The 15,028-nt window shown below is 40.5% G+C and overlaps 1 protein-coding gene across 1 annotated transcript; it reads right to left on the reverse strand.

The window, feature by feature from the left end:
- Positions 1–8,300: 8,300 nt before the first annotated feature.
- Positions 8,301–11,111, reverse strand: LOC149389211 (Calcium-dependent lipid-binding (CaLB domain) family protein). Its single transcript, XM_089624249.1, has 7 exons — positions 10,949–11,111; positions 10,708–10,812; positions 10,427–10,553; positions 10,163–10,234; positions 9,644–9,689; positions 9,205–9,514; positions 8,301–8,566 (listed from the first exon to the last, which is right to left on the reverse strand). Exons 1-7 carry the CDS (start codon positions 10,989–10,991, stop codon positions 8,529–8,531), a joined length of 741 nt encoding a protein of 246 aa, XP_089480375.1. The 5' UTR covers positions 10,992–11,111; the 3' UTR covers positions 8,301–8,528.
- Positions 11,112–15,028: the final 3,917 nt, after the last annotated feature.

Consider the following 15,028-nt stretch of genomic DNA (forward strand, 5'->3'; position numbering starts at 1 on the left):
TAAGTACTCGTTTACTCTTATATCGGTTGCTTGACTTATATGCTCTCGTATAATTTTAATTAACGTAAATCTAGATCTTGTCATATAATCATTGAATTAATTAGCTCATGATTAGCGTAATTAATTACTTTTCCGCATTAATATGGTGTTATGGGGGAATCATCCCCGACAACTATTTGTGTCATCATTGTTGACCAAGATTAGCAGAAAACTCTAGGCGATTGTGTAATCGTATAACTCTTACGTCCATTATGTGTAATTGGATTAGAAGCTGATAGGATAACAATCCGTCAATTGCATACTTTTGCTAGAACCCTAGAGAAAGGCTAGTGAATAATTTTGATAGAGTGAAAGTAGCGGCCATAGAAGTAGATAAGTATGTTCGTGCTCGCAGTCCCCAACTTAATTAGTTCTGGTGAAATCATAACCCTTGCTTTCCCTTTTTTGAAATCTCATGATTTTTGTTGCTTTAGTTATTAATTTTTTTTTTTTGTTAATCGTTAAAACAATCTCTCAATTACTTTGAAATCAATTCGCGTTAAGCTAATATTATAGTTAATTTTTCTAGTCATCATGGGATCGATACTCGTACTTCTCGTACACTATACTACTTGCCACGATACGTGCACTTGCATGGATTTTTCGCAACACTTGTTGCTAAGTTCCATCTAGTTGGAATCCACTCCCTCCCAATTTTCCAGAGTGAAACACAGGCTTTAGTCGGTACCCTTATCTTCCAAACCCTCTCCTAGCAAATCTCGTTCTCTTTAGGCGAATTATTAGAAGTTCCTTCCCACAGAACAATATCGAACATAACACGATATCCGCTTAACACCCATAATTCTCCATCTTTTGTGACGTTCCAATAGAGATTATCTGTTGTCTTGATTGAATTCCATGGACCTTCAAAACATCATAAACATTGTCCTTAATGAGTCGGGCACCAAGGAGTGCACCATCCCAATCCCCATTAGGATATTTAAAATCTGACTCCATTGTTATTTTGAGAATTCGAAACATAACCTACCACAAACTTGAAAGGTCGGGGAGTTCACCGTCTTGTACGGGCGTCGGTCGAAGCGCCAAACCCGATCCTCCATCTCAAGTTTTGAAGGAGAACTCCTTTTTCCAAATAAAGCCTCTCTAAAGACTCAAGGCCTAATAGCAGGTCCATGACTTGAGAATATAAGAACTTGAGAAATAGCTCTCTGTTAAGACTCGAGACACCAAGAAGAAAGGAAATTGAAGCACCCTCGATAAAATGACCTTGTTAAACCACTCAAGGTTCTAAACCCCATCCCACTAACCTAGCGAGCACATAAGGTTTCCTGCCATTTTGTGAATATCGTTGATTAAACTTTTAGGTTTCTTGTTGCAACTCATAACATAGCTCAAAACTTCTTGAATCACGGCCTTGATGATTATATCTTTTTCGGCTATAAAAAAATACGAGTTCTTTGAACTTTAATTATTTTGTTCCAAGCCCGTTCTTAAATATATCCGAACAATTTCACCTTGTTCAACTTTATAGGCACAAGATACCCCACATATTGCTCATGATTTTTGGTGATATCAAACCTCAAGAGAACTACCCACATCCACATCCACTTCCGACCTCACTCGCTTCCCTAAGCACAACTCAAGTTCACATCAAAATTGTTGTATCTATGTAAAGAAGAGATTTTGTAACTAAGACACATGATTCCCAAATCTCAAACCTTTCACTCTTAGAGTCTTCGCTTTACGGAAGAGATCCGAGACACCTTTGGAGTGAAAAAAAAGCGAAATGGGAAATAGGGTGTCTTTGTCGAATATCTCAATGAGGAAAGAGATGGCCTCTCACCGATCCATTCACTTTGAAAGAAAAACTCACTGAGCGAACACAACTCGAAATCAACTAAGGTAAATATTGGTGGAAATTTTACAGATAACGAATTTACTTTTTTCAAATTTTTATGCTCATTCCAAGAATCACTGCTTTAAATTTTTTTCTAACAAATATAACTTTTTGAAACTGAAACGGTAAACACCATGAAAGTCGAAACAGTAAAAAAAAACATTAACAGTAATTTAAAAAAAAAACACTAAATGGATTAATGAGATAAGTCGTTGAGATGTGCATGTATAACGAGAACCCAACTGAAAAACTCAGCAAAATAAACGTTTTCATTTCCTTATTTCAAAGATCTTGTAATCAAATTATCTCAAGAGGGATTCCATTGTAATAAAAAATGAGAATCAATTATACAAAAGAAAAAACTGAGTTTATAACACTATTCTTGTATAGATAAATTTATAAATATAGACAAGTTTGAAATATATGGGTGAAATGAAAACGCTCTCCGTACAAGTTAATCCTTCTGAGAGTGCGACTCCGAACGCTGGTTGCTCCCCCTAATCCGCCGAGCTCCCTGTGTGCTTTTTCCGGGGTGGGACTCTTGTGGTCTCTGGGGTACAGTGTTACCTCTTGTATCCTTTGATAGGATTCTCTTGATTATGAGTCATGAGCGATAGTCACGACGACACCAACGAACTGGAGGAGGTTGCCCAATCAATCACCACATTCCTGGAATCAGACCTGTCCTTGGAAGGACCAGTGGACCTCAGACCGGCATCTGAGACCGATCACATTCTCCTAGGGAAGCTCCTTACCAGCCGACCGATCGGGAAGAGTACTTTAGTGGCAGTGTTGACCAAGGTCTGGAAAACGACTGAGTCTTGATCAATCGCCGAGGTCAAGGCAGGCACCTTTCGCTTCACCTTTCAACTGAAAAAGGATCGAGATTTCATACTTGCTAACTGCCCTTGGACTGTGAAGGGGGCGCATCTCTTGCTCCAAACATGGCCGGAGAACCTGAATCTGGAAGAAGTGAGCTTTCTCCAATGCCCATTCTGGGTTCATCTCATTGGTCTTCCCCTGGCGATGATCCACGCTCAGAGTGCTCTGAAGTTTGCCAGCCTGTTTGGGAAGTTCTGGATTGCCGTGTGAAGACCGGGACCCGTTTCGCGTCTTCTTTTCGCTTTCGAGTGAACATCTTCGTCGACAAGCCGCTCTTTCCGGGCTTCTTTTTGGAAAGAACGAACCTACCCCCCTTGTGGATCTGGGCCAAATTTGAGAACCTAGGTACCTTTTGCTTTGCTTGTGGCGTGCTGGGACATAGCCACGGTGAGTGCCATCGGAAGAGGGAAGCACGCGTGGAGAAGCCCGGGGTTCAGCCAGTGCCCTTATACGGCGATTGGATCCATCACCTTTTCACGGACCGCCTCATGCTTCACAAATGGCGGTCGAAAACCCCTTCCACCGTGGTCGGCCCAGCCAGAGAAGAGAGAGACGGAGAATGGGGAAGACGTTGGAGAGTCTGCAAAAAGTACGCCTGAGGAGGCACGTTCGTTGAAGACGGTCACCGAGAAGCGCGCCTGCTCAGACCTAAGGGTATGTGAACCTGGGGTTCCGCTCTCTACTGCGGTCGGTGAGTCACGCCAAACCAATGCCGTTTTGGGTGGATCTGCGATGCTGGAACCTCTGAAGGAAGGAAAAGACGCGGCAACACTTTCTCATTTTGGAGGCGCGAGTACACAGATGGAAGAGACTAGAGAGGAGTGCTCTGTTTCAAAGGGTTTTAGTTTGGGCCTTGGGCTGGTGCACTAAAAAACAGGCCCAACCGGTTTAACTAAACCTCTTTCCTCTTTCAAGGTGGCTGAGACTGGTGGGCCTAGTTTTGTTGGGCCAACTTCTTTCCCCCCAAAAGGTGAGTTCCTTGCTTTTTCAGCCCTCATTCAGAAGTCTTTTCCTGGAGGAAATCAAGGCAATGCTACGGCTGGGCCTAAGAAAAGGAAACCTCCTCAGAGCAAGGGAGCTTCGCAGACTCACAAACCATAGCGGCCCGCTTTTAAACCAAGGAAACGCCCCTGCCATGGTCCCTCATTCCTCCCTCCGGCTGGGACGTCGGCCGCCTTACCTGAGCCTTTCCACCTCCCTGACGCGACCAGCGACAGAGGCTTCTCCGATGGTGTATCCTCTTCAACCAATCTTTCCAATCAGGTTTGTTCTCCTTCCAGTGGAGATGAGATCGATTGTTCAATAAATAAGATATCGGTACCCTCATCGGAGATGGGCAACCAGACGTAATGATAGGATTGATTTGGAACGTCTAAGGGCTGCGAGGCCCGGGGACGATGAATGCCCTTCGGGACCACATCAAAGTTCATCAACCGGATTTCATTTTTCTTTCGGAGAAAAAAAATTCAAAGCTCTACGCGGAGAGGTTACGTTATTCGTTGGGATTCGGGGGATGCTTTGCGGTGGACCGAGTGGGCATGAGTGGTGGTTTGGTGCTCTATTGGAAAGAAGACAAGGAAGTTTGAATCGGATATTTTTCTAGATTTCACATTGAAGCAAGGTGTATGGAAACAAGCGGGAAGGGCTGGTGGTTTATGGGGATCTACGGGAACCCCAACCCTTCTCAACGGCGATTTACGTGGGAACTCCTCCGAAAAATGCATGGCTTGCATCATGGGCCATGGCTTTACGGAGGAGATTTCAACGAAGTTATCTACAATTTTGAAAAACAAGGAGGGAACCCGAAGGAGCCGGGTTCCATGAGAGCTTTTAGATGCGCTCTTAACGATTGTAATCTTGAAGATGTGGGCTATTCCGGGAACCCGTTCACGTGGAGCAAGAAATCGGAGGAAGCCACGGTCGAGAGACTTGATAGATGTGTGGCGAATGGGGAGTGGTTGGAGGCTTTTCCCTTCGCCAAGGTGACCCACCTCGACTTTTGAGGCTCCGATCACCGGCCCCTTCTCTTGGCGCCCGAGGGGGAGACTCCGGGGATGTCGCAAGGCTCTCGGCGGAAATCTAAGAGATTCTTTTTTGAAGAAGCATGGTGCGAGGAGCAAGAGTGCGAGAACATCATCGAGAAGACTTGGCGATCGGACTTTAGACGGGCCGTGAAGGATTGTGCCCTTTCCCTATCATCTTGGGGGAAGGATAAATTCCACTATTTGAAGACGGAGATCGCTAAACACAAGAAGGCCTTGGAAGCTCTCAACTCCTCGACATCGAATTTCGACTCGGAGGCGATTAGAAGGGAAGATAGGAAACTCAACACCCTCCTTGAGAAGGAAGACAAATATTGGCGCCAACGAAGTAGAGTGGCATGGCTCCGTTGCGGGGACCGGAACACTAGCTTTTTCCACCGGAAAGCTAGCCATCGGAGGAAGAAAATTTTTATCTCCGGGCTTTTCGACTCTAACGGAAATTGGACCGAAGACCCAAAGGTTGTTGAAGGTACGATTTCTAGTTACTTTTCGGATATTTTCTCATCGTCTCACCCCTCTCCGAGTGATATTGGCATAGTTACAACTTGTTTGCGGCCTACGGTTACGAGGGAAATGAATGAGATTCTCGCTGAAAAGTTCACTAGAGACGAAGTCAAAGGGGCGGTCTTTGACATTAGGGCTCTAAAGGCGCCGGGGAGAGACGGCCTCCCGGGGCTCTTTTTTCAAAAGTATTGGCACATAGTTGCGAGGGAGTGACCAAAGAGTGCTTGGGCATCCTAAATGACAATCGGGAGATCGGAGACCACAACGACACCATCATCTCCCTTATCCCGAAAGTGAAAGAGCCTAAGAGGGTGAAGGATTTCCGGCCCATTAGCCTATGTACCGTGCTATACAAAATTGTCTCGAAATGCATTACTAATCGGCTCCGAAAAACGATGGCAGAGACTATTTCAGAAAATCAAAGTGCTTTTGTGGGGGGACGCCAAATCTTCAACAACGTGATCGTGGGGTTCGAAGGGTCCCACACTATGAGGCTTGGTAGATTCGGAAACGGCAAGTGTGGTGCATTGAAGCTCGATATGTCTAAAGCCTACGACCGAGTCGAATGGAACTACCTCGAGGCGGTTATGAGAGGCCTTGGGTATGAAGAAAAGTGGGTCGAATTGATTATGAAATGCGTTAGATCGGTGAGGTTCACTCTCAACATTAACGAGACTTTGACCGGAAACATCACCTCAACGAGGCCTCCGCCAAGGAGACCCTCTCTCTCCTTTTCTTTTCCTATTTTGCTCGGAAGGTTTATTGGCCATCTTCAAAAAGGCTGAGAATCTTAGGAGTATTAGAGGACTAAGGTTTAGAAACCTGGGGGTCTTTGTATCTCACTTGTTCTTTGCGGATAATAGTTTGGTCTTCTTCAAAGCCAACCGAGAGGAAAGTCGAGAAGTGAAGGTTAGCCTTGAGGTCTACGCTCGTGCTTCCGGCCAGGTGATCAACTACGACAAATCCGAAGTGTGTTTCGGGAAGAGTATTGGAAAAGCCAAAGGAGAGGCCATTGCACGAATCCTTGGAGTTCGGTCTTCGGAAGGCCACGACCCATACTTGGGCCTTCCGATGACGGTGGGACGACACAAGAAAGAAGTGTTTCAATACATCCGAGATCAAGTGTGGGCCAAAATCCGAAATTGGAAGAGTAACCTTTTCTCCGCGGCCGGGAAAGAGGTGATTATTAAAGCGGTAATTCAAGCTATCCCGAGTTATGTCATGTGTTGTTTCAAGCTTCCCAAGGGTCTAATTGGAGAACTCCACCGCTTAGCGGCTAACTTTTGGTGGGGGAGTGATGATGAAAAGAGGAAGACTCATTGGGGGACGTGGGAGAAACTTTGTTTATGCAAGATCGAGGGTGGTTTTGGGTTCCGGAACCTCGAATGGTTCAACCAAGCGCTCCTCGCGAAGACCGTGTGGCGAGTCCTACACTTTCATGATTCCCTTGCTTCTCGGGTTCTTAAGGGGAGCTACTTTCCCGATTCTTGCGTTCTCAAGTCGAATTGGACCTACAAAGTGTCTAGCATTTGGAACGGCATTCTTTGGGGACGGAAAATTATCCTAGGGGGTTCTAGGTGGAGGATCGGAACGGGAGAGATGGTGGATGCTAAGAGAGACCGATGGATTCCCCGAGATGGTGGGTTTTTCGTTCGGGATCCTTCCCGAATCCCCGACGACATGAAGGTTTCGGAGTTTAAAGATGGCTTCGGGAATTGGAATATCAACCTTCTTCGGAATGCGCTTTGTGAAGATGATGTTGAAGCGGTTTTGCGAATTCCGGAATCTCGATCGTCTACTTTGGATCGCATCATTTGGCACTTCAGCCGAGACGGAGAGTACTCGGTGCGGAGCGGTTATCGGGTAGCGAGTAATGCCCGTTGTGTTGCGGGTTCCTCTTCTCCACGGGATTCGGAGGCTTGGTGGGATTTCGTTTGGAAACTTCGGGTGCCACCGAAGATTCGCATCTTTCTTTGGAGAGTGGCTCAGATGAGTATTGGAGTCCCATAGTAAAGAGAAACATACAACAATAAAACTTATGTTGTGGGAATTTGATGAAAGGCGTCGTGTGAGGCAAGATGCGAAGGAGAATGAACAACGGGGATAAGCCGAGGAAGCCAAAGTCTCCTTAGAAACTAGGCTCCGAGCTGAAGAAATCTCACATCATAGGGAAAAGGAAAGACCTCGTGTGGTAGAAGAGATGGGACTCTACGAAGACGAGGGTTTGATTCCAACATGAAGAAGACGAGAAAGACCAAACCTTTGCGCACATAGAGTCCAGATCTCCCTCTCGAATAGGGCATGATAATCCTTTCAAAATAACAACAGACTGTACTTTGAAACAAGTATGGCAACGAAAATGGATTCGGCAATGGCGAAGATCTTTGCACACTGAAACTCGAGATTTGATTGATTTTATTATGGTTACATCTTTTATACTGATTAATGGACTTGGGGTTGATTAGTGATCTTATGGCCTTGTAAAAATTTATTTTAGCAGGTTATAAATTATGAAGTTGCAGTTTCTTCTCTGGATAGATCTTGAGGATTTGATTTCACGAGATAAAACAATAGATTTAGTTGTGTTAAGCATCGTAATATAGTCTGGTAATTTAATTCCTCATCTATGAAATTGCAGTTTGATGATACTGGAACCATTTGTTTCGACTTCAAGAACGTAGAAGAATGATGAACGGGTTATTTTGTAAGAGGATTCTTGATTCCTTTAATTTTTTTTCCAATCATAAAAAACAAACCAAAAAAAGAAAACCGATTGCATTCCATTCCCATTTCAAATTTTCAATCACCACTACCATCCCAATTAATTTTCTAACCAAGCAAATAGCATGCCCTTGGAGATTGACTAACTGAGCCCGATACCAAATAGCATAGGAAAAAAAAAAACTTAATATACGAGAATATTTAATAATATGAAGAAAAAAAAAATCTGTTACCTAGGATGAAAGTGGCAAAACAAGAGGAAAAATTAGAACACTTCCAAGAATTTATAAACAGCTGGGTAAAAGAGAAGGCTATGTACGTTCGATCAAAGACAAACGAAGACGTCGACAAAGCTCACAGTAACACACATAGCTCTGGAATGGTATTCTATACATGTTCTCAAGGAGGAAAGAAAAAATCAAGACCACAGAGATATGTTAAATTACTTGTCAACTTGGCTCCAAGCAAAGCATATTTGATCTTCAGTACGACCGCGGAGGATACAGTCCCGGAAAAGGACCTACAAATAGATAAACATAGATTTTATGACTTTGAGTTTAACAGATAACAAATATTACGACGAAAGTCAATGTCATCTCTACTCTTAACACAAAAAGAGGTATATATTTACACGAGAAAAAAAAAATATTTATGGTGTAAAAGAAAAAAGCTTGATCGAAATAAATTGTTAGATGAATAACTCAGATTATTATGGATGGCGCCGTCGAGGATAAGTCCAAGAGAGGACCTAAATATCAACATCCACTAATGCTTTGACTAATGGACAATAAAAATTTGCAGCATCCGATTAAATTTCGGTCTATCTTTTAACTCTTGACAAAATATGGTTTTAACTTTCGAGTAATGGTTACCATGCAACCCAACAAATTTCAACACTAGTATAAAGAAGAAGAAAAAAATCATTTTATTTGTTAAGTTAGAAGTTGCCCCTACTCTTAACACAAAAGACAGAACAAGCTTTGAACTCTCCAACCCAACACATGAATACAACATTCTGTCAAACATGGCATGTGTATTGTTCTTCAACGCAAATAAGAAATAAAACAATAGAGCAAATTGTATCACCAAAAATCAGATTTTTTTTTTCTCCACGCAAATAGAAGTAGATTGGGGATGGCCTAAGAGAAAGAGAGTTACCTGGTGGATAATAGGGCTGAGCGGATTGTGGATACGGAGACGGTGGATAAGCCGACGTAGGTGGATATGTCGATGAAGGTGGATATGTGGAGGCCGGCGGGTACGAAGCCGGTGGGTACGCCGATGGGGGCGGTGGGTATGACGACGGAGGATAACCGCCTCCGTTGGGTGGGTACGAGGAAAATGGGCTCGGAGCCGGGTAAGCCGTTTGGTGTTGGTACGGGACTGCAGAGGTCGGCGGGGGAGTCGCGTACATTGGCGGGGGAGTCGAGTACATTGGGGCTGATGGAGCGTAGCTTGTTGCGGGCTTCTGTAACGATTCGAGGGAAGATAGTCAGTTATTAGTTGGGAATGAAACTTCGGGTTGGAGATTTCAAGGGCGTGATTGAAATAACATAACTAAAAGAGGAGATAAGTGTTTGGAAGATCGTAGGCTTACATGGGAACCTCCGTAGTGCAATATTAGTCGTACTTCACCGGCGTATCTGCATGAGATGCGGATTTCGTTAGATGGAAATTTATGATGAGTTGAAAAACAAAGGGGCTATATTGGGGATTGAACAACTTGAACCGGTAGTGATGATTGATCTTTGTAATTGTTTAAGAACAACCGATATTCTACTCAGAAGGTAACAAAATTTTATTATCTTTTTTGAATTCGTGGATTGGGCTTTGAGAACAATAAGTGAGACATGTCTTTATTGACTCATTTGAAATGTGTTTTTGCTTCTTCACTTCTTCCATTGATTACATGAGAGGATGTATGAAGAAGCTTGCATGTAAATCCTAAAGCGCTTGTAGTGTCTATGGGAATACTGATGTTTTCCTACTGGAAACCAGCATTGAATTACTACAAGGGAGAATAAATCTTTTTCGAAAAATAGAGATTGAGTTTCTACGTTACTTTTTGTATAAGTCATTCTAATCAAACATGAAACCTTTTGAAAGACTTGCTTACCGGCCAGTTTTAGTCTGTAGCGTCCAAGAACTATCATCGTAACCCTGTGAAAGAACCTTTTGAAGTTGAACTCTGAAAAGAGAAACGCCAACAGAAAAAAGGAAAGAAAAGTCAATTCTGATTAACTTCATGCTTTTATGAATGCTTTAAAAAACCAACAGGCTGTCTTAAAAGAAAATATTAATAAAAAAAAATAAAAATTGCAATCGCTGGAATGAACCCAAAAAGTCAAAATTAAGGAAAAAGTCAGAGAAATTCAATTACTTTCCACTCCCAATGAAGTCGTCCATAGACATGGTATTGCTGTTCCAAACCATAACGTTCAAATCCCTGAGCCCTTCAATTAACGTAAACGTGAACTTCTCTTGGAACGTCGGAGTTTTACCACCATCTACACATACACACCCATCGAAATTATCAGCACAACAAGAAGAACAATTTCAAATAAAATTAGGTTTTTTTTCCCTAAAAACAATCACCGATCTAAGCTTTAGCAGAGAGAGATCGAGAAATCAGTAAAGCTCGAATGAGAGAGAAAGACAAACCTGTACAAGTTCTTGTACGGACTCTAGTGCTTCCGTATTCGAGGCAAACATAAGGATCTTGGCGAGAGAACCATTCCGTGTCCTTCAATTTGTTACAGCCAACAACTGAACACGGAAAAAAAAAATCAAACTAAAATTAACAAAAATAAATATTGAAAAAGCAAAAGAGAAGCAAACAAACTGAAAGGCTTTTAGATAAATATCTAATGAAATCAATAAAAACGGTGACGATGAGCTTTACCGGTAGCTTCAAGAAGTTGGCCCTGGATACCAGAAACCGACATGGATGTTATTACTTTGCGAGTCTTTGTGAGATTAGATTGACTATGTTGCGTGGCAAATACTTGTTTTTGTTTGCGGTGACAGTTTATTTATGAATGAATATGATATCCTCAAATTCCAATTTCTCTTATTTATATGACTTCCCTAAGCGTGTTTATATGACTTTCTCTAAAGCGCGTCTTAAATGACTTTCCTATTTTCGTTAAAAAAAAAAGGAGACTTATCACTTGGAAGGGCAAGGAAGTATTCAGAAAGAATAAAAATAAAAAATAAAAAATGGTCTTCTTTCCTAGAAGACGGGTTTTTATTGTTTTGGCGGTTAAGAGTCGTAATAAACTTTCCTGACGCATAATATATTGGGTAATATGAGTGTATCAATTATGCGTTAATGACTTAATATTCAAGGAAATTTAGCTAAACGTTGTCTCATACTCGGCGTTTTTCTTAACCAATACTCGGCATTTTTAACGTTTCTCACAATTACAGTCTCACTTTTTAATATTTTTAATTTCGCTCAACTTAAGCCAACAATTCAAATACCCCCGAAAACCGTAGTTGCCTCTCCCTTTCTCCACATTTAGGATTTTAGTTAACGGTGTGACCGCCTTCCCCTCAGACTTTTGAGATATCGCTTGGTCTTGACCAGAGGTGTGCTCCTTGACCTGAGAGAAATCGCAAAGAGACTGTCGTTTTTCTTTCTCCTTGTCCTCCCTTGTACCCTCACCATGCTTGTCTTCGACGATCTCAATCCCTCAACCGTTTATATCAATTACTTACCTTAAAAGAGTGGATGTACACTTTATCTGAAACGTTTCGTCCTCTCTGCGAGCGTGATACGTCAATATGGACCGCACTCATACACGTTGTTACTTCGTAATTGTTTTTTTGCTATGTTTTCTCTGACATGTTGCAAACTCTCTCTCTCTCTCTCTCTCTCTCTCTCTCTCTCTCTCTCTCTCTCTCTGTCTCTCTCTCTCTCTCTCTATATTCACGCTTTTTTCTTATTCTTGCTACACATTAATTCTGTACTCTTTCCCCCTAAAAGTAATACTAATTATTTACATAGACCAATGCAACTATCCTAGTACATACACATTGTCACATTTACATATATAAAATATGTATTATAATTTATAAATAAAGCAAAATTCAGATCCACAAAAGTTATAAAGAAAGGAAGATTAATGACGAATTAAACATATTATCACCACATATATATATATATATATATATATATATATATATATATATATATAACACTACCTATTATATGCTTTATTAGTGAAACAACTCATTTAATTATTAACTTGACTATAGAATTATCCATATCACTATACACTTCCTTGTGAGACACTTGGTTCAAAGTGGATTTTCACGAGGAAAATGAAAGTGGATGGCATTATTGATAAGCAAAAGGCGATACTTGTAATCAAAATGTATAGACAACAAGATGGTCCTGACTACTTTGATACTTATTTATCAAATAGATGTAAAAAAATTGCTTTCCTTAATAGGGATCTCGAAGTAGAGATCTATATGGATCAACCCGAAGGTTGTATTGCGCTTGGGCAAGAAAGGAAAGTATGTAAGTTACTCAAATCGCTTTATGGCCTTAAACAAGCCCCGAACAAATGGCATGAGAAATTTGACACTGTTATCATCTCATATAGATTTAAGATCAACGAGTGTGACAAACGTGTATAGATTGAAAACACTGAACAAGGGTATGTGATTTGGTGTTTGTATGTTGATGACATGCTCATTATGGGTAGCAATGATCGCATGGTACAGTCAACGAAAGATATATTGAACTCAAGGTTCGATATGAAAGATCTAGGACTTGCTGATGTAATCTTGGGGATCAAGATCACACGAACGCCTGATGAGATTGTCTTAGATCAATCACACTACATTGATAAGTAAACATATTTATCACTCCAAGTGAATGAAAAAAACACCAGATTCCCTATTTTCGATTATTCACTTAACCTTCAATGTTTTATAAGATTAGACGTCAAGTAACTAATCTAGCTTATTGGTTATCCCTATCAATTATGTCGTTTTTCAAAAATATTTCAATATGATATTACATAATTTACAATGATAATATTACACATTTCAACATAAACTATGTTGGAATACATGATATTAAAGAGCATTTAATACCTTGTGTTTGGCTGATTTGTGGCTAAATTTTGAGTGAAGTCCACTCATCGAAATTGATTAATTCCAACATATTTTTATTCCTCGTTGCGACGGGTATGAGATTGAATATATATAGTCACCAAAATCAATGCTATATTAAATGATAAATTGAAGCTCAAAGTATGCTGAAAAATACCATTATTTGGGAAGGAAAGTGAATGTGTTGTGGTTGAATGCACATACAAGAGTCTCGTATGGAATAGATATACGGACTCAGTTTTGTAAAGGGGCAAGGACTTATGAAAGCCCAAGTCCACCACACAAGCACCGTCATCCGTCCGGTCGGGCGGGGCGAGCCAAGCCGGCCGGTTGGTTTGGGCCTAATTATTATTTTTTTTCCTTCTAGAATATATTATTTATTTATTTAATAAATAAATATTTGGTATTAAAGGCTATGGTTTTAATAGTTTGTAACCGAGTAGTTGGGTTATGATTTATGCTTTGTAACCATACATCTGAGGCCTTCATAGCGAGCTTTGAATGTCCATTACGTACATTAACACGGTTGTGTTGTTATTGTCTGAACGTTTTCAAACGTTGAAAACCGGGCCTTAGTGGCTGTGATTATTGCTGAACGGTTTTGAACTTTGGCTTCGCCTATATAAAGAGGTCGTATGCTCTCATTTAAAATACACCGAAGCAAACCTTCAAACAGTTTCCTCTCTCCCTCCATAAATTCAAGTTTTTTTTCTTTGTAGTCCGGTGGTAGGTTTTGAAATAGAGTTCTGTTCATCAGAGTCGTACGTTGTGGTGCACCGTCTGTGTCATCATCGATGTATCCTGGGAAGCTCTTGCTCTTTATTTTCAGCATCTGGTGGGAGAGCATTGCTTTAAGGAGATCGTGTAACAAGCCTTGACGATACCATTTGTTTTTCTTTTCCGGTTAAAGTTTTGTGTGTTATTTCTTTTAATCGGTTTAATATTCTGTCTACACTTTTTCTTGGTTCTATTATATTATTTTCGTCGATAATTATCTTCAAAAGTTTTTGCAAATTGTCTTCTATCGCGTAATTATTTATTTAATTACTCTAACAAATTATAATGGATAAATCTTGAAATTTGACTAAAACTCCCGCTTTCTCAATGGTTAAAAGATGTAGACCTTAGCAATTAGCTAATCTCAATGTTCAAGATATTCCATTTTCTTTCATAACAAAAATGAAAGTCTGTGTGTAACTTCACTATAAAAAGTACATTAGTATTTATCACATGCAGCAATTTAATGGGTCTTAGCAAGAGGGATATATAATACGAATGATAAAAGTCTATCCCACGTTACTTCTTTGGAATTGGATCGAGTCTAGAACCCGGACACGCAGTTTACGTCCAAACTAACAGCTTTGAATTTGTATATATAAAAGAATATAATATTCATTTTTTTCTTATCCAATATATACAACTTAGACCTATATATATGTATATATATGTATGTATATATCAATTGAAGTTATTGAAAAATTTCCTTAGATAACAAAATTTGTTAATATTAAGGTTAGTTACATCACAATGATTACGCCATTGAGACTGCTATCGATTACGGGAATTCCATTGTCTATCAAGATTGCTATGGACTACGGTAATTAAATTAAGATTCGAGACTCCAATATGATAATGTTAAAATTCCTTCAGTGGGGAAATAAAAACAGCTATAAAATGCTTTCTTTGACATCAATTGAACCTAGTCTTTGACATTAAAGCCATTGACTTTATATATATATATATATTTGAAATGTAAACAAAGAAAACTGCAAGTATACTATTAAAAATGGCTAAACGGACTATTTTTTGCGCTCTTAAGGGTCATACTCGTAAGAAGAAAAATAAATAAATAAAT

This window comes from Urtica dioica, chromosome 8, assembly GCF_054948205.1.
Source record: "Urtica dioica subsp. dioica isolate 48M chromosome 8, U.dioica_male_clone48M_v1_H2, whole genome shotgun sequence".
Taxonomy (NCBI): Eukaryota; Viridiplantae; Streptophyta; class Magnoliopsida; order Rosales; family Urticaceae; genus Urtica; species Urtica dioica.